Raw genomic sequence first — 21,677 nt, 5'->3', positions numbered from 1 at the left:
AAGAGATGGGAGAAACACCAGTGTTAGTAGTTCAATGCATGGTTTGTACAGGGCACGCTGCAACTCCCCTGCTGGCAAAAGGCATTTTAAATTCAACAACAAGCTGATCTGAGCAGAGTCGGGTAGAGGGCAAAGTAGATTATTTTTAAACTGCGCATGTTATCTTAGATAGGGAAGTCTGTTTTTGTTTCATGTATCTGAAAGGAAAAAAAATATTGGCTGACATCTGATTTTTAAATCACCAAATAAAGGTGTCTGTCTTAAAAATCCTATACTGATCGGTTTCTAAATGTTTATTATATTTTTACATGTATGCAACAGGCCACTTCTCAGCATAAAAAGATAAATAACATTTTGTTTCACCACAACATTATTTCCCACTGTTTATCAAACTTGAAAGAACCAAATAATTTTCACCAAAATATTAAACGACTCTGTGTAGATATGAAAACAGGAAACAATGATGGTTCAAATTTTCAATATGTAGCAAAAAAATGTTGATTATACCCATAATTCCTTTCCCAGGCTTGTCTTTTATTATAATTACACATAGCTTTGCCCCACCAGCTAATTAACTGTTAGAAATTAAATATTTTCTAAAGGAATACAAATTGGGTTTTTTTTAAAAAGGATTAAATTAACATGACTGATCGGTTTCTACTTTTACAAAAAAAGGCATTGCACAACAAAGTTGCAAAATAAACATCAAACGGAGAACCATCCCTGTCCGCTCTCTTCATCTATATGAGTAGCTCTCATCATCATACTCTAGTTCAATGTCATCTTGATCCAAGAGCCCATACTTGAACTTCTTATACACCGTTCCATCTTGTGTCATGTACACAATATCATCATCTTCCTCTTCTTCGTCATCGTCACCGTCAATAATTCTGTCGTTGTACTCCCCAAATGAAGAGCTGGCAGGTTGTGGTGCAGTGTTTTCCTTGGTGCTCAGTTTCTGGTACCCTCCAGCTCTGGTTTTGGGTGTCGCGGCACGGGATTTAGACCGAGCATTGAAGATGAGAAAGAGCACTCCGCCCACAGAGAGGATGATGAGAACACAAACGAAGGCAAAGACTTTAGCTCCACTGCTCTGAGCTTCCCCCTGCAGCACCACAAAGTTGACATCCAAGATGCACTCGACTAAGAAAAAGGAGAGAGCAGACCATGAGGTTAAAGTGCACAAATCTATTTACCATCCACTGCAGAAATTTCCAGCAAAACAAGAAGATTTTCATCAGTAATTTTACACATTAATCATGTAGAAAACTGAGATGTGCAGTTGAAACTGCACTTCTTTATCTTATATTAACCTCCTAAGACCCGAATGCTTCCATGGCATGCATTTTTAATTTCTCTTTGATATTTGGGTTGATTGGGACCTGATGAATGTAAAAACAAAGAATTGGCAGATTTTTTTTTTTTTTTACCTGATTTTTGTTTCTGACAAAAATGAGATGCACATATGAGGATATTTGTTTATAATTTTGATAGAACAGTGGCAGTATAATGTCCTCGTAAGTGGATATCAGGCCCTTGTAGAGCAAAAGTTAGTACTGTGGTCTAGACAACCCAAAATGTGATGTCCACATATGTGGACGCCAGGTCCTAGAAGGCTAAGATATCTCAGGGATTAAATGTGCACTTAAATGCCTTTACATTGACAGGGAGCGGAGTTCACTCATCCATGGGCTGTATGAGAATTAAATTATTTAAATAGGGCCAGATGTATTGCAGGATTCACACGCACTTAAACACAATTTTCCATGAACAAGTATGGCGAGAGTATGTGTTCAAAAAGCTAAGGGAGGGATTTTCACTGAAAAGATCACACATGCTGGTCATAGAGGTGTGTTTGCTGGAAGTCAGTGTCTCAGTGTGACTCCTCATTTACATTGTGATGACTTGCAGTTGCAGCACTCCCTGGGGATTTGTTGTTCTTTGTGGCGTATCTCATTTCCACAACAGGTCAAGCAGCGGCCATCATCAGAGAGGAGTTGGCCCGCGTGGCAAATGGTGCATTTCCATATGCCGGGACCTCGGCAGCCCAAACAAGACGGGTGGCACGCTCTGCACTTGAGTTTCTCGCTCTCTGACTTTGAGTCCTGAAGAAGAAAACATAGACTGAATCCGCGGGTTCACACATTTGGTCAGCTCTGGCAATTTGCTGCGTATGATAGGTGTAAGATTAATGAGTGATTTGAACATAAACAAAAACACTTGCTAAATAAAAAAAACAAGAGATCTGTCACCTCTGATGCATCGTAGTAGCCTATTGAACACTTGGCGGTACACATGGTAGCCATCAACGTGTAGCCAAAATAACAGGACTTACAGGCTAAAGCGCTGTTGTCTGAGAGGAGAGAGGCGACAGATAAGAGCAGTTACAATAGGCCTTCATCTTTGCTACAGTTTAAGATTAGATTCAATGAGAAAATCCATTTATTCCATGTTCCAGAAAAATTGTTCTCCATTTAATTTAGTATAATTTTTTTTATCTCAGCTACCCCTCAGCCTCCTAATAGAGGCACATATGGTTTAAATTTTAAAATCATAGGTCACATCTTTTTCAAGTTCTTCTTTTCATAAGAGTTTCAGAAAACTTGACCTTTGATGTCATCAAGGTCATCAAGATTCTAACTTAAGATTTTTAGCAGATGTAGAATTTTCACCAATTTGAAAATCTTACGTGTAGTTCTCGACTTATCGAGTTCACAAAGTTCGGTGTCTACACGGCTCAATGGGGCTCAATTTCCCATCAGCCTTGAGGGGTAAAAATAAGCTACAATGCAGATAAGAATAAATAAATAGACATGACAGGCTTCCCTTACCGTTGCAGGTCTTGCAGGTAGGGTGACACTTGTGACAGCTCATGGAATGACTGACTTGGTAGTATCCTGGAGGGCAGCTCTGCAGGCACTGGCCCCACTGCTTCATGTAGACATAGCCCTTTCTGCAGCTCAGACAGTTTCCGCTACCACCACCCTGACAATGGCTACAGGACGGGTCACAGCGCTCACACACCATGGTGGCTGTGTTGCCAAAGTGACTGAGAAAGAGAAAGAGGATATCTGCTTACTTCATGGTATTTTTTTTATTAAAGGATGTGAGACTACTCCTGAGATTTGCGAGCACGGCTTTGTTTTTTGCCTGACCCCTCTGAGCAGGTTTCGACGCAGGTCTCTCCCTGCTTGAAGAATCCAGGTTTACAGGTGACACACTCCACACTGTGGTGGCCAGTACACGTCTTACAGCTGAAGTGGCAGCGCCCACACAAGTGCTCATCCTGGTCCTTAACGTAGTAACCCTCAGGACACTGCGGCACGCATGTGTTGTCTGATTGACACAGGCACAGAGTCAGCATTTCAAAAGGAAAAGGACAAGCATACATTAAATAATATGAGCTACAGTACATCTTTTTTTTCTTACGTAGTAAGAAGTGTGGGCTGTTACAGCTTAAGCAGTGGTCTTTGCCTGGCCCATTACAACCATGGCAGTGTTTATGGCACTGTTGACACTTCCCATTCTGGTCCTTGTATGAGCTCGGGGAGCATTCACTGTACCACACACAATGTCCAGTGGCATCCTTTTGCCTGCCTTCAGCACAGGTGAGACAGGATGTAGGCTCAGAGCCTGAGCAGGTCAGACATGAACTGGGACAATCTGGGAAAATATGAAGCCATTAGACAGAGCCAACTAGAATCTGAGTATAAATGTCCTGTAACAACTCCACTGATTCATTTTCATTCTCATTGTGTGGTCATGTTAAGTTTCCACCTTCCTACCTTTGCATTCTTTGCTGGTCTCATCATAATACGTTTGGCTGGGACACTCAGAAAGACATTCTCCACTGTAACGTACATTTTTGTCACTTTGACATAGAGTGCAGTCATCTATGTCGGGTCCATCACACAAAGCACAGTCATCATGACAACGCACACACTCCTGCTGGCTCATACTTTCAAAGTAGCCATCAGGACAATCACCCACACACTGATCATCATGGAGAAAGTAGTAAGGTGCACAGTCTGGGAAGAAGAAGGAGATGGCAAAATCATTTTTTTGTGATTTCCAAAGTCTAAGTATTTATAATTAAAAGCAAAGGATTCAGCTCTTTGTTGTTATTTCATTTCCTCACTTCCTGACCCTCTGCAGCTATCGAATTTAGGTTTCAGGCCTGAATTATTAGCAGTCAAGGCAGCAGCGACAGAGCTCTCTGCATTTCCTGTCTATCCCTCTTCTGCACCCCTTCCTCATCTCCCTTATCTGTTCAGCTAGTATCGCCTTTCAAAACAGCTCTTTTCCACATCTTCCATTCCTCTCCACTTCACTGTTCCACCGATCATACTTACTCTTGCACAGGCCATACTGATTGCACTCAGTGCAGTGAGCTGGACAGTGATAGCATTCTGTATCATTGGCATAATAACCCTCAGGACATTGGAGCACGCAGGAGTTGTTGAGCAGCAAGTACGGCCTCTCACAGCTCAGACAGTGAAAGATACTTTCCACACAGGATCCACACCCTGTGCTACATGGCAGGCATTCGAGATCTTTAGGAATCCCTCTGAGAAGCAAGCCAGAGAGATAAGAACAAGATGTTACGGACATTTTACATTTGTGTGAGTTCAGCAGGGAAAGAAGATGAAACTGAAGAAGCACCTCTGACACTCCACCACACACTTCCTGTTTTCCATATAAAGTCCACTGTGACACTGCTGGCACAAATTGGCAGTCTGGCACATGACACAGCCTTGTGAGCACTCCTCACACTGGCCAGACTCCACGTTGGCAAACATGCCAGACGGACAGTGAGCCACGCAAGTGTGTCGAGCAGTCAAAAAACGGTCTAAAAGAAAAAAAGAAAAACCACATCACTCATTTAAATTTAAATGATATTGTCAGTGATTAACATCTTTCGGCATTTGCTGTATTTGATATTGTTCCATAGGATATATGAAAAACATCATGGTTGATTTATCACCTGTTGATGGTAAAGCATGGGTTCTGATAGAAATCAAGCTAAAGTATTTTCTAGTTTCACAGGCAGGCTAACACAGCATACAGCCTGCTTACCTGGGGGGCAGGTGGTGCAGTTCTCCTTCCCTCCACCAAGGCAAGTCTTACAGGAGGGGTGGCACACCTCACGTTTGTACTGAGCTGTCGAAGAAAAGAAAATGGGAAGTGTTTTTTTTTTTAAAAAGGAATGACATACAAGTGACAGAAAAAAATAAAAGGACTTTTAAATATGTAAATGCCCCCAAAAAATGAAGGCTCTGCTACTGAGTACAATAGAAACATGACTTTCAGTTTCTCCAGCTTCATTTAAGTTTGATGTTTTAGTATAAGAACACTACAGAAGTAAACTCAGAATTTAGTACAATTAAACAAATATGGTGCTGTGAAACTCCTAATTTTACACAGAACTATCACCAATCCACAGGATGCTAGATGGATCGTGCTGATGGCAGTTAGAACTGAGGTCAAATGATCATTTACTGTACTTTTTTTGAAGTGTTTCTCAAGGGAAGAGGCACGCTGGCTTCTCTCTAAACACTCTCCGTTCCTCAGCATAAGCCCATCCTCGCAGGAGTCACAGTCATTGTACCGTGGCCCTCGGCAGCTACGACAGCTGCGGTGACAAGGCTCGCACTGCCGGCTTTTTTCATTCACAAAGGAACCTTCTTCACAACGATCCACGCACTCGCCATCTAAACACACAAAGAAAATGTGTAATGCATATAATGAAAAATGTCACATGTGCAGATCTGTCTAGGTTTTTGATGCTTTTGGTATTTTATTGTTGGGGTTTTTTGCCTGGTATTTGGTACATAAATAAAACTGAAGTAAAAAAAAAAATTTGAATTGGATTTTTTCTGTGTGAGTTTTCCTTGTAAATCTTGACTGCTTTGTCATGCTGGCTTGTCAGGAGACAAATGTTTAGTGCCTGCTTTCATTGCCGGTGCATGAAAATCTCAGTTGAACTTAAAAATTAAAAATTATAACTCTGTGCCATTAAGAATTAAGGCAGTTCTGAAAGAAAAAGGAGGATCCAACCACTACTAGCATGCTATATCTAATAAGGTGGCCAGTGAGTGTATATTCTTAAAACACAAACATAAAGCATCATTTCTGGTTTTCAGTTCCTCACTTTGTCTACCAAATGTAGTTACATATTTTTCCATCGGCAGTTTATTATCTGATATTTTTGCTACACACCAAATAAGAAATGTTTCAAGTGTTACCGGAGACATAAAATCCATCTTCACACCAGTAGCACTGGGACTGGTCACAGATTACACATTGCTTATCTTCACACGGAGCGCACGCCATGGCATCTTCCACACTGTAGGTCCGATAAGGACATGACCGATGGCACTCGCCTCCTAATCTGGCAGACAAAAAGAGTCATTATAAGATGAGCACACACTGTGTGACCGTGGAGGAGGAGCTTAATGACTTACTCAACTGAGGAGACTTACTGGTAGTAACCTTCTTCACATTTAAGGCAAACAGTTTCCTGCTCCTGATCTCCCAAATCATCTGTGGCGAAAAGCAGAGATTGAACCACACAAGAAAAAAGGGTAAAAAAAAAAAAAAAAACTGCCTTAGTATGCATTTCTGAAATTCTTGTTTAAATCAAAATTTAAATATGATGATTTTTGAACAAGTGAGGTGAGGAACCAGTGAAGCAGGTAGTAACTGTTCGAATGCAGTTTCTTTAGACAGCAGCAGGAGGCACTCTGACAACACATATCAAATGTGTTCAGCTCAGCACAGAAATGAATGGCATGCTCAGATCGATCATAAGCCGAGTGTGATCAATTTTAAAGTAAGAAAGAGACCTAATCCACAAAGCAAATGTAAAAGCCAGCGAGTCTCCGTGCTCACTTTGGTTCCAATCTTTAAGATCAGTGCATTTCTCTCATCCCCAATTATTGCAAGTGTGTGATTTTCTGTTTGTCGAGCTTGCACTGCAGGTGTACTGCTGCTTAAAACACACACACACAAAATGCATAATGTGAGTGACGGGTTATGAATTTTTTCCCGTTTTCGTTAGACCAGGAAACATATGGAGGGGATATTAATAAGTAATTCAGGTGAGCGTGTGACTGTTTTTCTACACGCAGCAAAGGAAGAAACTTGTTTTCTTGCAAACTAATTAATTTGTGCTGCCACTCAAAACCATCCAACTGGTAAGTGGGAAAGAGTCACGCTGTCATTCCTTAGTCCAACAATGTCAAAACATCTCGAAGGACAGAGAGAGCATGGGGGTGGGCTTTTAAAACCCTGCATCTGCAGACTTTCCCTTGGGACCTTCATCCTCTCCAGAAAAAGCCTCTGCCGACCCCCTCTACACCCCCTTTCCTCTCCCTGCTTCTCTCCAGCACCCGCAACTTAGCACTGCACTGGTTTGCACTTCAATGCAGTCGACAAGCCACTACCTGTGAAAGCAATTACTCATACAGAGAGAGACTGAGAGAAAGGAAAGGTGGGAGGGACGGAGGTATATAGAAGAGGAGACAGCGAGCGAGGAGCCGGAAATCATGCCTCCAGGCTGTGTCTGTGTGTGAGAGAGGGAGAGAGAGAGAATAGCGCCCGCATAAATATTAACTGTGCACGCCAGGGGAGGGGGGATTTCAACAGAATTTAAAACCTGTACGCACATCCTGAACTATTCACTTGTGGAATGTGGACGCGCTCACACATATTACGCAAGCAACAATCACGCTTTAAAGCAAAAGATTAGGTCAAAGTTATACATGCTCAGGAGGGGAAATGGCTGAACTCGATTTTAACGTCAACAAACACAAATCATCAATTCAGCAAGAGAAACTGAGAAAGTGTGTTTATGAAAAACTCCTTGATATTCCTGATACAAAGAGACAAGCATAGAAATGAGATGCAGTGCATTAAAAGGGCTGAACTCTGGGGGTGAAACCGAGCTTTGGCATGCAAACAGCCTCTGAGCAAGAGGTTTAACTCTTTATTACTCCTTTTTGTAATGGACGGGAAGAGGTCAACGGTAGCTGCGATTCCTGAAAAATTAGTAAACAAATGGAAATCCATTAACTATTTAAGCCATCCTCACTTGTATCAAATGGAGTGTGGCACGAACAGCCATGTAGAGATGTTATGAGGAATGAAAATAAGGATGGGACCCAGACAGACAGAAAGGCCTTTTTTTATTTAATTGTGGAAAAATACTGCAGTACACGCCCTATGTGATAAAATAAGCAAGATGAAGGTCTCGAGTCCCAGGTAAAGGTCAAAATACGGCGATTTCATCAGATCACACCCAGGTACACAAGAAGCACGCATCAGTGCCATTACCCAGAACCAAAAGCTTGACTAATCCAATTGTAAAATATTTTCAAACCTCTCGCCACTGATTACAAATCGTAGTAACCTAAGAGGATTACAGGACATAAAGCTGATGACGAGTCAAAAAAGACGCGTTGAATTTATAAGATGGTGAAGCTAGGACTGAGAAACAGCTGCTGCACCTTATCACACACTGTCAGGCTTGAATTCATTGACTGATCTCATCCGATGTTACAAACCTCGAGCCTACAGTTTCTTAATCTCTCAGGCAAATGAAAACAAAATCCAATGCCAAGCGGTTAGGAATTTGGTTTCTTATAAAACACAATAGTGCATGATTTAATCCCCTCGTATATCTATTCATAATTATGATTTAAGGCTTAATATCATACACCCAAACCTGACAGCCAAAAGTCCTCCACAAGCAGGATTCAGATTAAGCTGCATTCCCCACGCTGACACACAGAGGATGACCTCTGGCACGAGTATGAGCACACACACGTCAGATGTCAGTGACACAAAACGACACGGTTTCGTCTTTACTCTGGCCTGTGGCATCACATCACACAGCCAATCATCTCAAATCTCTAATGTGCTGACTGACTTGTTTGGCTTGCAGAATTGCGATTGCTACGACTGGGTGGGTGGCAAGAGCGAAACTGAAGAAACGTATTCCACCCAGAGTGCATAATGACATAATAACAGTGAGCCTCCACCTCAGACTAGTTCAGCTCCACAATAACAATTTTCCACGGTATGTTGATAATTACCCCTCAGCCCTTTCGTCTTAACGTGACTTGTACCGATAGTGCTCCACAAATCTCATCCACACTAAGTCAGTGAAGGGAAAGTGCTCAGAGATTTAAGAGCGCCTGACTTTTTCATAAATTGACTCAGTTGTTGGGGGCTCCTCTAAGTGAATTGATGTACCTGCAGTAATGGAGAGCCTACAGCAGAGCGTGAGGTGCAACTAAAATCAATGGCAACATCATTAAATGCAGCGGCGATGCCTCACAACTATCCTTTCAAACACGTTTAGAGAGCATCCCTCTTTAGTAGGTGTCATGTTTGCGCTTTCACAAATGTATCTCACCGATGAGCAGGGTGGCTCATGATTATTAATTCATGATTTTGTGCAGCGCCCGTGACTGCCTCTGCCTCTTATTTTCTAGGGCCTGGTTTTGTTTATGCAGGTCGGTTGATGGAGAAGGTTGGATCAGCCAGACGATGGAAAGAAAAAAATGCTTACTGCGTTTACACTGTGCGCAGCCGTCATCACAAAGAAGACACTTTTCATCCTCTGCATCCGAGGCCTCACCTGATGAACACAAGTGGACACAAATGAATAAGATTATATATAAGGACAAAAAGGCAGAGATGTCACATACAGCACAGCTAACGAACCCGGCAAGGTCCTCATCCTGTCTGTGCAGGTCTGCCTTCCACATAAGATCAGCATCTCGCCTTATTCATAAACTTTATCTCCTCACTTACACACTGCCATCATTCCTCCGTCTCAGATTCACTGTTGTGAAATTTTAAGTACCTAACTCCACCACTCCTCCTTATCTCAAACGCAGTATCTCAAAAAATATAAGATCTCACTCAAAAATTTCAGCTCTTGCTCAATACTCGATTTGCTGGCATCCGCATTTGATCTCCCACGATGAGATAAAGTGCAGCGGGTTCGTCCTTCTCAATCTTTTCAACTTTAAGAAAACATTTGGCAAGTGTTTATTGGCCAACAGATGAACGAAGTTAAGACAAGTCTGACTTTATTACTCTACTAGGGGATCAGTTTTTATAGAGCCAAAAATAGCTGCTTCACTGAATAAACTTTCAATACCATCTATTATACTGTCATTACTATACTTCAGTCGGGACCAACATTTGTTCTAATTTATATTTGGCAGTGCAGCTTTGTTCCAGAGACTAAGGCTCATTTATGAACAGAGAAGGCTTCAATTACAACAGATATGAGACAGATTCAGTCAAACACAGCATGAAAAGGAGGAGGGGGGTTGCAAAGCTGCTTGCAAATGTAAAATCCTCGCTTTAAAAACCTGCTCAGCTGAGTTGTAGCTTGTTGAAGTTGTCTTTTGGAGACCATTTTCCTTTTTATGTATTCTTTAAAATACAGCTACACGTGTTCTCACAGACTAGTATATATTGTTTTATTACAAATTATATTATTAATGCACTTTTTCTTTATAGAAGGTGACCTACTACCTGCACATTCTGTACCGGCGTATCTCACCTGTGCTGCAATGCAGTGGGATGCAGTGGCCATTTCTGAGCTTGTGTCCTGGGCTGCATTGGAGGCAGCGATCTGTTTCAGTGCAGATGATGCAGTATGCCGGACACACGTCACACCGTCTCCCTTCTGAGCCTTCAAACTGGAACAACCCCTCTGGGCAGACATCCAGGCACTGACCCTGAAAGAGGTACTTGGCCACGCCAAACATATCTGAGGAAGAGCAAAAACAGCAAAAGTTTTAGGAAAAGAAATCTGAAGAAGAAGGAGTGCTGAAAACAGCTTTGAGGACATACTCAGACACAGAGTCATACACAGGTTAGGACAAAGCAGTTTTACTGCAGGCGTTTAAAGGAAGGGTACATGGATGTTTTGGTATACCGCAAGGACATTTGGCACAGCCAGTCACACGTGGGAGCTTCTCCTGTAAAATGTATGGAAGCCAGGAAAATGATAAAATAACCCAAATTCATAGGCAGCCCAATTATTTATTCACACAGGTTTAGAGACCAGTCAACAACCCCTTTGCAAATTACTTTTTTTTGTCGGCATAAATATTTATGTAAACAATAATAATAAGCTTTTTACAACATTTAACACATTTTGTTTGATCCTTAAAAAGTGTTTTAAACCTGCTGGACATTCAAATGAAACAATTTAGTGGCTTTAAATCAGGGCACGTGCTTTTCAAAGTCAAATATTTTTGAAACTGTAAATGCAATGATATTTAAATGTCAACATTAACCCAGTTTTTCACAGTTGGTCAGCTAAACACCCTCAGCCTGCCAGTCTGTATTTGCTTTCACTGTAATTACTTTTTTTTTTTAAAAAATCTGTGTCTGGCCGTAATTTCATACATGTCCGGGCTTGTCCGCGTGCGTGTCAACATTTTTAAACTGACACTTTAGTATTTTGCTTGTTTCATCCATCTGTATCTTCGCTACTCGTAGTAGTGACGAGCGGGGGCGTCGAACATGACTTTCAAAGACCTGTCCTCTCAGTACGGAGCTGTACGCATGTGAGTGTGACTGGCCAAGATAACAGAGGTTGTTTTGAGAGAGGAATGACAAGGGCAGAGGCAGATAGAGGGTCTGTTCAAACTATTATTGTTATGTCTCACTGAGCCTCAGACAGACCGGCAATTAAATGGAACCACATTTGCAAACAGTCTGACAAGCTTGCCGGCTAATTGAGAGTGTATGCACATGTGAAGGTGACAGAGTGTGTGTGTGTGTGTGTGTGTGTGTGTGTGTGTGTGTGAGAAAGAGAGAAAGAAAAATCTGGTGTTAATCTTCTTTTGGCTGTCTGGTATCTCAAAGTGAGTGTGTGAGTGGGGGCTAGGTGTGTGAGTAACACAATCTCCCCAATGTAAATACATTCATTCAAACAGCCATAATACCTCCTGAAATAGTGTGATAAACACAGTTATTACTACCATCCTCCGGTTGATATTTCTTCAGCTGTGGTTGCCTAATGACGTCCGGATTTTATAACTGCTGTTATGAGGGGAGGAAAAAGGCTTTTTGATAGACTGATTGGCTGCACAAGATCAGAAAACATGCAGTTTTAGAGGAAGTAAAAGTAGTCATTAAATACAGACCTTTCTTTTTTTTTGACTGATCTGAAAAGCTGACCAAAGTGCAGTGACCTCTAAAGTATGCAAATGACTAATATATGTTTTATCCACATCTATCAGCAGACCTTGAGTGACCTGCTGCATTAATTAGGTTCACTTTTGGAGGATTTATTGATGGAATCTGGCACAAATGAGTCTTTGTGTGAACCAAAGAATACTATGAAGAAGCCCGCTTGGATGGATGGATGGGCCTGATGGATAGATTTGCAGCTAAACCTTTGCAAAAACCTGCATCAGTTCAAAGAGTGCAGCTTTTATGTGGCAGCGAAGAAATAAAGGACGTTTTTATCTGCACTAACTGGTGCTGCATTTCCCTGAAAGCTAACTCAATGCACTTGTGATTGATGTTTATAATTTCTAGGGGCATTGATGTATATTTTAAATATACCTGTGTCACAGGTGGTGCAGCTATGAGCTCCCTCATCAGTACACTCCTGACAGGTGTGGTGACAAAGGCGGCATTGTCTTCCCGCGGCATAACGGCCCTTCTGACAGCGGGTGTCACAGCGTCCTTCATCAAAGAACCTGCAGGTGGAACAAAATTAGGCCCAGCTACTGTATATAATATCCATATTTATAGTGTAACAAGTTGCTGCACTTGCATGACAAGTTGACAAGTTTAAGATGAAGATTTCACAAATTAAAACAGGTTAATCCAAACCAACTGCAACTTTTTTTTTTAGGTTCGTGTAATTATTTTAGCTCCTTCCTTTGGTGGGTTGGCTCAATTGTCTTCTTTTTAGTCAATTGTCAATCTTTTCAGTATACACTACAGATGTTTGTGTGTCAGTGGCTGTCACCGTGTTGCAGGGCAGCTGGTGCAGTCATCTCTCTCTGGACCCTTGCACCGCAGACAGGAAGGATCACACGGGTGGCACTTGTTGTGTTTACTCAAGTACTCTCCTGCCGATAGAGAGCCACAGAAAACAGCATCACCGCACGTTCGGCCTCACTTATCTGCCTCTATTTGACTCACTTCATACTTACCGTGCTTACTTGTCGTATCACTTGAGCGATTTGATTTGATGCTTTGATGTATCCTAGTTGCACCAAATTAACAGCCAATTGCTTTTGTTTTCATTTCATTAAATTTTTCTCTGACTTCTCCTGCACAGAAACAGCTGTATATCTGCTTTTCTTTATCTTGCAAATATATTTCACACATCTTTTTTTGCTAAAAAAAAAAAACTAAGGTGAAATGATCTGGTCATTTCTCATCTATTTAAAGAGAAGCTGTTGTCTTATGGGAAAGGACAACAGTGGTGCAGTAGTTAGCACTTTCACCTCATAAAGACTCTTGGTTTGAACCTCCCTGAGGCCTTTCTGTGTGGAGCTTGCGTGATCTCCCAGTACACGCGTGGGTTTTCTCTGGGCGCTCCAGTTTCTTTCCACAGTCCAAAGACTTGCATGTTAGGTTCATTAGCGATTCTAAATTGGCTGTCGTGTGGATGTGAGCGCTTCAGTGCGTTGAATAAGGCGCTGCCTGAATGTGGATTGTATTGTAAAGCCTCGTGTGTGCTCAGGATGAGTAGAGAAAGAGCAATATAAATGCCACTCAGCTTCCATTTCAGTCGTGACTACAAATTTTAAGCACTTCTAGTTCGCTGCACAGCGTTTCTGCACGAGTTCCCCACTTTGTGTGTTGACTTTGCACGTTTCCTCGCTCACATTTGGGTTTGTTCATTATCCAAAAGAATCACAGTTTAAGTCAGCAGTCGTACCCAGTGTAGCGTTTATCTAATTAAAGTCGTCTCTGAGGGGAAACAACGACTTTTCACGCCATGAACAGGAAGAGCCAAGATAATATACAAAGTCTTAAAGGAAGACATCATCTCTAATCACCAGCATCTGTAGCCAGGTAACGGCAATATTTACAACCTCTTGCCATAGAAGTGAGCTTGCTTATTAGAGTGGAAATGCGACAGAGGCATCTGCTATATCATAAGGAAACATCCTTCCCGCAGCCCATTAACCACATCTTCCACTGATGAACGTGTTGAAAATGTGCGTAGGTTCTTGAAGGCCGGAAAGTTTTTCTTACAAAACAGATTACTGACTGGAAATTCAGCTTCAGGCGCCAGAAACCTCAACACCTGGCAAAGCAATCGTTGAGTCACTGGATCCCACTCCAGGTAGTTCTTATTGTAAATGTAAAATTAATAAGTGGTGCTTTTCTTTCTCAGGAATGAATACCTAAACTTTGCTCACAGATGAAATGTTTGTAAGCGTTTGTGCCCAAGATTAAGAGGAGAACAAAACTTTACAAAAATAAAATCAACCTTGAAAACAATATTGTCTCCTCTTCTACTTTTGTATTACACAAAGGTGACAGACACTGGTTCAGGCGTAAAGATGGATGCTGTGTGTTTGTGTGCGAGCAGCCTTCAAGGCATCGGTGGGGTTTGTCTGTGCTCTCTGGCTTTCTGTGAAAAGCTCAATTGTTCCTTTCAAAACAAAAGAGCCTCTTTGTGTACAAACACAACAGGCGGTGGCTTCCCATTCAGTAGAGCTCTGCTGAAACGATTCAAGCAGCCCCCGAATACACGCCGTCACTCTTACTCACACACACAAATTGTCTCCCTGTCTTTATGTTTGTCTCCCCCTCACTCACAAACAAACAGAGCCAAGTTCTCAAGGGACAGAAAGCTGCACAACTCCACTCAGCAAAAGCAAACTTTGGACTCCCACTGCCAGACAGGAGAAAAATGGAGCGGAGAAGAAAGGGAGCCTGTCACTCAGGGGAGTAAAACTTTTCCTCTGTTCTGGACTCGGCTGACCTTGTGAGGACAGTGACACTCTACTTTGTAAAGAGAGACAGAGAGCGGGCGCTCTGTTGGCAGGTGTCACACTGACGTCTAACACACCTGATCATGAATCCCGATTCCTTTCCCCTCTTTCACCTGCTGGTCCCTGCGCCCACTCACTCTAAGAAGGTTTCAAGATATATTTATTCTTTTCAATCCACCCAAGTGGTTATTGAATACATTAGGTGTTTATTAGCCACAGTGGTTATTTAACATTGTGTATTTATCACCACAAGGGACCCTTCTTAGGGTTTCATACCCCAAGTGGCGTTTTTGGGATGCTGAACTCACAAAAACCAGAGGAAAAAGAAAAACAATAACATAATAAAATAATAACGTAAGACATAATTTGAGGGTATATCTCAGACTCCTGAAGACTCTTGTCTATATCAGCTACTATGAAGTTATCATGTTGCTTAGCACCCACCTACTAACAGGCTAAAAAGACCCCTTTTAGCATTTATGCAGATATACCTTTATACCATCATTTCATTTTCACAGTATTTTTTTAAAATAAATTCTTATTCATTTGCATAAACAAGACCTATCACTGCTTTTTCTCAATGTGATTATATTTTATTTACCATCACGAGCAGGCCAAACAGTCCTGCATCATGCCTATGTGCTAGTTTATATAGGATGCTGACGCTCTTCTTTACTATTACGAAAAAAATGTTTGATTGCTGGAAACTAAAGAGTTTCCCGAACTGTCCTATCAGTCAGACCCCTGTTAAAAAAAAATATTTTATGCACAGCAAATCTAGTTGCAGTGGGGTGCAACTAAAAATAACCCTAATTTTGATAATGAATATACAACAGCCACACAAGTGTGAGAAGACTGCATCCTGGCACTGAAATGTTTCCTGAAAGGCTGATATTAAACAGTGATTAGTATTTAATGGGACATTTAACCTGAAAATATTATTGTAGTACTACATATCTCCCCAGAATGTGTTGAGGTCTCCAGTTTTGTAGATGCAGATACATCTAAACGGCACTCATTTACTACTTTGTGATCAAGTTTCATTTAAAGTCTCTAAATCTCCTCAAACTGTTCGATGTAAGAACGATGCTAAATAAGGTTTGTAAATTTCTTCATTCTCTGAGTGACGATTACTAGAAGCTGCTTTGGTCATCACAAGCCCACAAATGTCATTTATTCATGTATCCAAACTACTACTTTTTTTCTTCACCACTTATCCACTTGGAGACTATCTTTGTTGTAAACCTTGGACAGGTTTAACACAGAGACAGACATGTATTCATTCGTACTCCTAGATTTAGACTCAACTAACGTGCTAATGCAGAAACCCCACACGTCTGCAGGATCCAGCCGGCCAGTGGATTCAAACCCCAGACCCTCTTACTGTGAGGTATCAATCCAAACCATCACATATCTGCATCGTCCCATACAGCGTCATATTTTTGCTATTATTTGCGGCTTTGTGACAAACATTCTATATTCATAAATGTAATCTAATACATGTAAAAGTTAAATCCAAAGATGTTAAATAAACCTTGCACCCAAAAACACACACTGTTGACCAGTTTCAGCTTCCACCTAATTGTAATTGAGCACACATATCTCCCTTTAAGAGCTGCGCCTGGGGCATGTACAACTTTCACTTAATCAATGCGATTGAGTGCCGAAAAACGAATTCAAGGATCTGAATTTCAATGATGTTTTTGCCTTTCATGAATTTGTAAAACATAACTCAATAGAGTGAAAACAGGGAAACTTAATGACTTGGAAAGTGAGCAAACAAAAATGCTAATGAATGAAATAATACTGATTAATACACCCTCAAAATAATTAATGGAACTCAAAGGGAAAAAAACATGAACAGATTAAACATTTTAATAAGAACACTTAAGTAAAAAAAAGAAAAAAAAAAAAGATTTTCAAAACTAGGACTTTGAGTAACATTAATAATGCATTGTCACAGATATGTCACAGGTACACAATAAAAAGAGGGGTGGGTATGTGCGTGCGTCTTCTACCACACGCACACGCGCACACGAACACGCACACACGTGTCATCTTAAACAATGACCAAGATTAAGTTTTTGTTAAACAAAACAGGGGATTCATCAATCTTTATTACAAATCATCAAGAACCATAACCAGATAACGGTACAACAATTCATCTAATACTGTAAATGCTCAAGCTGCGGGTGCGATAACCCACACAAAATAACAATCTTAAACATTTTTTTTAATATTTTTTACTTTATTTTTTTATTGTTTCGCTGTTCTTTAATAGAAGCCAGCACCTCCAGGACAACCCTTTGAGTTCGATCAGGTAAAGTTCAGAGACAGGAGGAGAAACCGGGCACCTGACGTATGACGGCCTTGTCGCACACACGATGCGATTTGAATTTCTAACACAATGGATTCTGTCTAAAAAGAAAGTAATAATAATAATTTGATTGCATTATGTTTGTTTTAGGCTTTTTCCCCCTTGGATTAACTGGCCAAAAGTTCTGCTGCCAATAAATAAAATGAGAAAGACTTTGAACATGAATTTTCAGAGTAAAACCATCCCAGCACCCCGCCGTTTCGCTCAGCTGTCGCAGACCTTTACCTGCCGATGAAACGTGATAACAGCATTTTTCTGCTTCAATCGCTGACCCCACCATGGTCAGAGTTTAGAGCAGTATTTCAGCTTGATATGCTTTGCCATAATAATGGGATGACGAAAAGTTTGGACTTCTAAAACTCTATGTTATTTGATAACAGTAACATGTAGGGGATGCACCGATACACATACCCTTTTGTTTGTGTGGAAAATATAACCAACATGTAGTAGAATTTCAGTTCCCTTTAATGAATAAACTTCAATTACTTTAATCCAGTGACAACAAAAATGACGGAGGAGGCTTAAATCGTTTGATCACAGAGACGGATGGAATCGATACTCGGTTTGGGGGGGAAACAAAAAAGTTTAGTATCTATAATCATCATTTTGTGTGAAAAATTTGCATCGGTACATCCCTAGTACCACAAAATTACTATACCTCACTGCAGAAGCTCTGGAAGGAATGACTATTGACTCGTCCTGTAGTACCTCTTGATGGATCAATGCTGTCTGGGCTTACATCAAGAATTAATGGCATTCTCCGAGACCCAGTAAAGACAAACGCACACGCTCTTCAAAGGGTAACTTTACGTTTTAAGTAAATGAAATGGGGTGATTCTGGTCAGCGACATGCATCCGCCTTGTATACAGTGAATTCAAGTGGTGCACAGATTAAGTGTCTGCATAGTGTGTGTGTGTGTGTGTGTGTGTGTGTGTGTGTGGGGGGGTATGGACGCATTTGTGTGCCGTGTGTGTGTGTATATTAAAATGTGTGTAAATTTGTCTTCTCGCACAGCCAAAGTCAGCCCAGACACACATTATTTTCACATTACTGCGTGAGCTTGGTTTTTACTTTTTTCTTTTTGTCGTCCCCCCTCTTTGACGTATATTTACAGGCATAAAACCACGGCTTTTCCTACTGTATGTTCGCTTTCCATCTGTTTATCATTAACACTGGAAAGAGAGGAGGAAGAGGAGCCAGAATACAAATGCACACAGACGTATTTGACACAGGCTGAGCGGCTCCTGCATTTTAGCTATAATTCCTATACTGGCAACAAAAAAAACAAAAAAAAGAAGGAAGGGAAAAAAAAAAAGGAGGTTCAATTATTTTGGCATCAATGCTTTGGTCACAAAATACCGACACTTATTCTTTTGTTTGTTTTCGCTTATGTTTTCATTTGCTCATTTGTTCTTGAAGTAAGTCCCAGTCGTATTACGCCCTGACCTCGTGTGTGTCCCAGTACAGAAAAAAAGGTAGGTTTGTTGTAGTCCTGTCATCGCACCTCCGATGCAGTCCCTTTAAAAGAGGCACAGATTCTCTTATAAATTATGTGACTGTGAATGAGTGGGCAGGGGGTCTGAAGAGGAGTGGGGTGCCCCCTGTGCCCCCCTCCCCCCGCATCCCCCCCCTGCACTCCCTTTAACACCCAGCAACTACGTCCCATCACCCCTTTTGTGAGCATGTTCTGCAGCACAGTTGTTGCAGCACTTTCCTCTGGCAGAGATTGTTCTTTTTAACGAGCACGCAGAAGCTGCCTTCCGCCCAAGATTCTTCATTTGCTTTCCACAGAGCAGGAAGAGGAGATAAAGAGGGGGGGGGGGGGGGGGGGGGTGGGTAGTGGGGATGGAGAGGGGAGAAAGGAGACACACACACACACAGAGACACACAGATACACAAGGGCAGGACCATTTGTGATGGTTTAGAGCCGTGTGATTGGTCAGGAGACAGGGTTCAGGAAGAGGTTTTTGTTTGTTTGTTTGTTTAATCCAATCACAGGTGGTGTTCATCGAGGAGGAAAATTATTGCAGTCCGGTGGAGTGATTTCAATCCATGTCAGGAGAGAGGGGAATCAGATTCAGGAAGGAAAAAAGAGAGAGAAAAGAGAGACAGAGAGAGAGAGAAAACAAAACAAACGTCACACAATTAGAAAATTGAAGATTTTTGAAATTCACAACGTGGTTTCATTTTGCACAACAACAAAAAAAAGGGGACAACAAGTGGACCGCCAGTCTGTAAATCCTGTGAGCCAATTCTTTCACAACTCAACAGCAGTTCACATCGGAGCTGCAAATCAAAACGTCACCAGTAAGAAGCTGGAGCGGAGGGTGGGGGTTTAGGAAGACAGGAAACAGACTGAGTGTGCACTTAAAGTCCTCATCATTAACAGAAAGGTCACGCAGTAAAGATATTTTATCCTCGGAGCTTTATCTCATCACAAGCCGAGACTTCGTGGCCAAGGGTTCATTTTAAATAGAAGGTCACGGCTAGAGCAGAAAATCACAGGATTTATTCAAAGCCTCATAATCAGACCATCACATCAGAGGGGTTAGTGGGGGGAAAGAAAAAATAATAACGAAAGAAAGGGAATGTTTGCATTTAGAAGAGCATCAGCAGAGCATGCTCAATTTGGGGAGGAGAAGCCACAAGGAGTGGATGACAGAAAATGGAGAACACAACGTAAGGCAGGAGAAGATTGAGCAGAATATTTAAATAAATATAAAAATATATAAATGAAGACTTGGAAGGGATTTAATAATGTTTAGCAACTGAACAGTTATGGTCACAATCCACCCCCTTGAGTTATGGCATTAAACAATGGTAACGCGGGCCAATATTTTTCATCTAGACCTTTAAGATCTCAATGAAAAATATTACCACTTCAGCATTTTATCTTGTTGGACAGTTTTCTAAACTTAAGCCATAATAAACACATGATTTCTTTTTATTACCAAAATGTATTTGTGAGGTCACAGTAAACTAGTGCAAGACTTAGAAGATTTAGATATTGGAGGCCGAAGTGAACATTCGTGCCAAATCTCAGGAAATCCCTCAAACAGGATTGCGTGTTGCTGAGAATGAATGACCCCAACATGGAGCACAAGAAATACAAAGGAAAACATAAAAGAGCGCATAAGTAGATACTCAACAATCTTTTCTGCCCATGCGATCCAACAAAGTTCAGGAACCCAGGAAAGCACTGTATTAATGTCATATGATAGAAACGTGTGAGCACGTAGTCCCAGAGAGGTTTTATATTAGTGACATGCAGGACATGGATGTAGAGCACAGAAGCTAAAAGCACAGCTTTGTTGGTTAGGAGCTACAGCAGTGAGCGGTTTCATTTAACGTGTTAGTTCAGAGTTCAAATTTCTTAAAAATGGCCGCAAGTGAATCATTTTCTTTGTCAAACTACTTCACCTGTGGGCCAAATAAAAACCATTCCAAATAATAAACAACTATCCAGATCATGGTATTGATAAGAAAGCTGACAACTCACCATCTTTGCAGATGGTGCTCACCACGCAGGCTCCTGCCTCCAGATTGTAACCACTGTTGCAGCTGCTGCAGTTTCTTTCCCCGGGCCCCAAGCACTCATAGCAGCTACTGTCACACCTGCCGAAGGGTGCGTGAGGAATTAGATGCTAGTCAAGGCAGCACAAACTTTATTCCTGCACGCCAAAATCGGAAGTAAATCGATCGCTATAAAGGCAGTGATGAATGACACCTGTTAGAGCTCACATTTCAACTTTGTCAGTCTACAAACACCAGAACTATTAAAAGGTATGACTATATTAATAGCAGAAAACAACCCTGACGCATATATTATACTGCAGTATTAGACCTTTACAAAAATGGAAAAAAAAGCTGTAATTTATGTAGACTCTCTTATTTATTCTCTTACTTTTCTTATATGTAATATTATTGGCCTATTCGGTTTCTGCTGGTGAGCGGTGTCTGCAAATGTGCCAAATTTCTGAACACAGAAAATCTGGAGGAGAAGATACCTGAAGCAATCCTTTAGGAGCAAGTGTTAGACACAGTTATCACATTTATCATCCCGCTAGTGTGAAAACATCACTTTCTGAGACAAATCTGAAGCTGAGCATGAAGGAATCCAGTACGGTAAAAGGGTCAAGTGGGCAATAAATAATTCAAGACGGGAAGGGAACATAGCAGGGAGGTAAGGCCATAAGAGAAACAGACAAGATGTCTGACGATGTGGATGAGTTTCAACTAGTAAAGTAGTCATCAAACCATTGTCAATCATGGGGATATGATTATGTTTACGTGTTCT

General features: G+C 41.3%; 1 protein-coding gene across 3 annotated transcripts in view; it reads right to left on the bottom strand.

Moving 5' to 3' along the window:
- Positions 1-736: 736 nt before the first annotated feature.
- pcsk5b (proprotein convertase subtilisin/kexin type 5b) overlaps positions 737-21,677 on the bottom strand; it is an 87,772-nt gene continuing 66,831 nt past the window's right edge. Inside the window, exons 20-37 of one of the 3 annotated variants that reach the window (XM_085367344.1) lie at positions 20,880-20,995; positions 13,016-13,118; positions 12,604-12,740; positions 10,583-10,792; positions 9,575-9,643; positions 6,483-6,543; positions 6,246-6,391; positions 5,505-5,711; positions 5,077-5,160; positions 4,663-4,849; positions 4,353-4,567; positions 3,786-4,028; positions 3,430-3,663; positions 3,156-3,336; positions 2,814-3,049; positions 2,253-2,353; positions 1,895-2,105; positions 737-1,143 (exon numbers count right to left, since the gene is read on the bottom strand). In XM_085367344.1, coding sequence (XP_085223470.1) covers positions 737-1,143; positions 1,895-2,105; positions 2,253-2,353; positions 2,814-3,049; positions 3,156-3,336; positions 3,430-3,663; positions 3,786-4,028; positions 4,353-4,567; positions 4,663-4,849; positions 5,077-5,160; positions 5,505-5,711; positions 6,246-6,391; positions 6,483-6,543; positions 9,575-9,643; positions 10,583-10,792; positions 12,604-12,740; positions 13,016-13,118; positions 20,880-20,995 — 3,148 coding nt within the window. Of the gene's footprint in view, positions 1,144-1,894; positions 2,106-2,252; positions 2,354-2,813; positions 3,050-3,155; positions 3,337-3,429; positions 3,664-3,785; positions 4,029-4,352; positions 4,568-4,662; positions 4,850-5,076; positions 5,161-5,504; positions 5,712-6,245; positions 6,392-6,482; positions 6,544-9,574; positions 9,644-10,582; positions 10,793-12,603; positions 12,741-13,015; positions 13,119-16,901; positions 19,162-20,879; positions 20,996-21,677 lie in introns of those variants that run through there. The other 2 variants (XM_085367343.1, XM_085367345.1) reach the window with 2 other exon arrangements.

This window comes from Diplotaxodon limnothrissa, linkage group LG12, assembly GCF_057381915.1.
Source record: "Diplotaxodon limnothrissa isolate DT_005_m linkage group LG12, D_limnothrissa_male_GT1.1, whole genome shotgun sequence".
Classification (NCBI taxonomy): domain Eukaryota; kingdom Metazoa; phylum Chordata; class Actinopteri; order Cichliformes; family Cichlidae; genus Diplotaxodon; species Diplotaxodon limnothrissa.
Note: the sequence above shows the minus strand (reverse complement) of the source record. Positions and strands in the feature narration are given on the sequence as shown.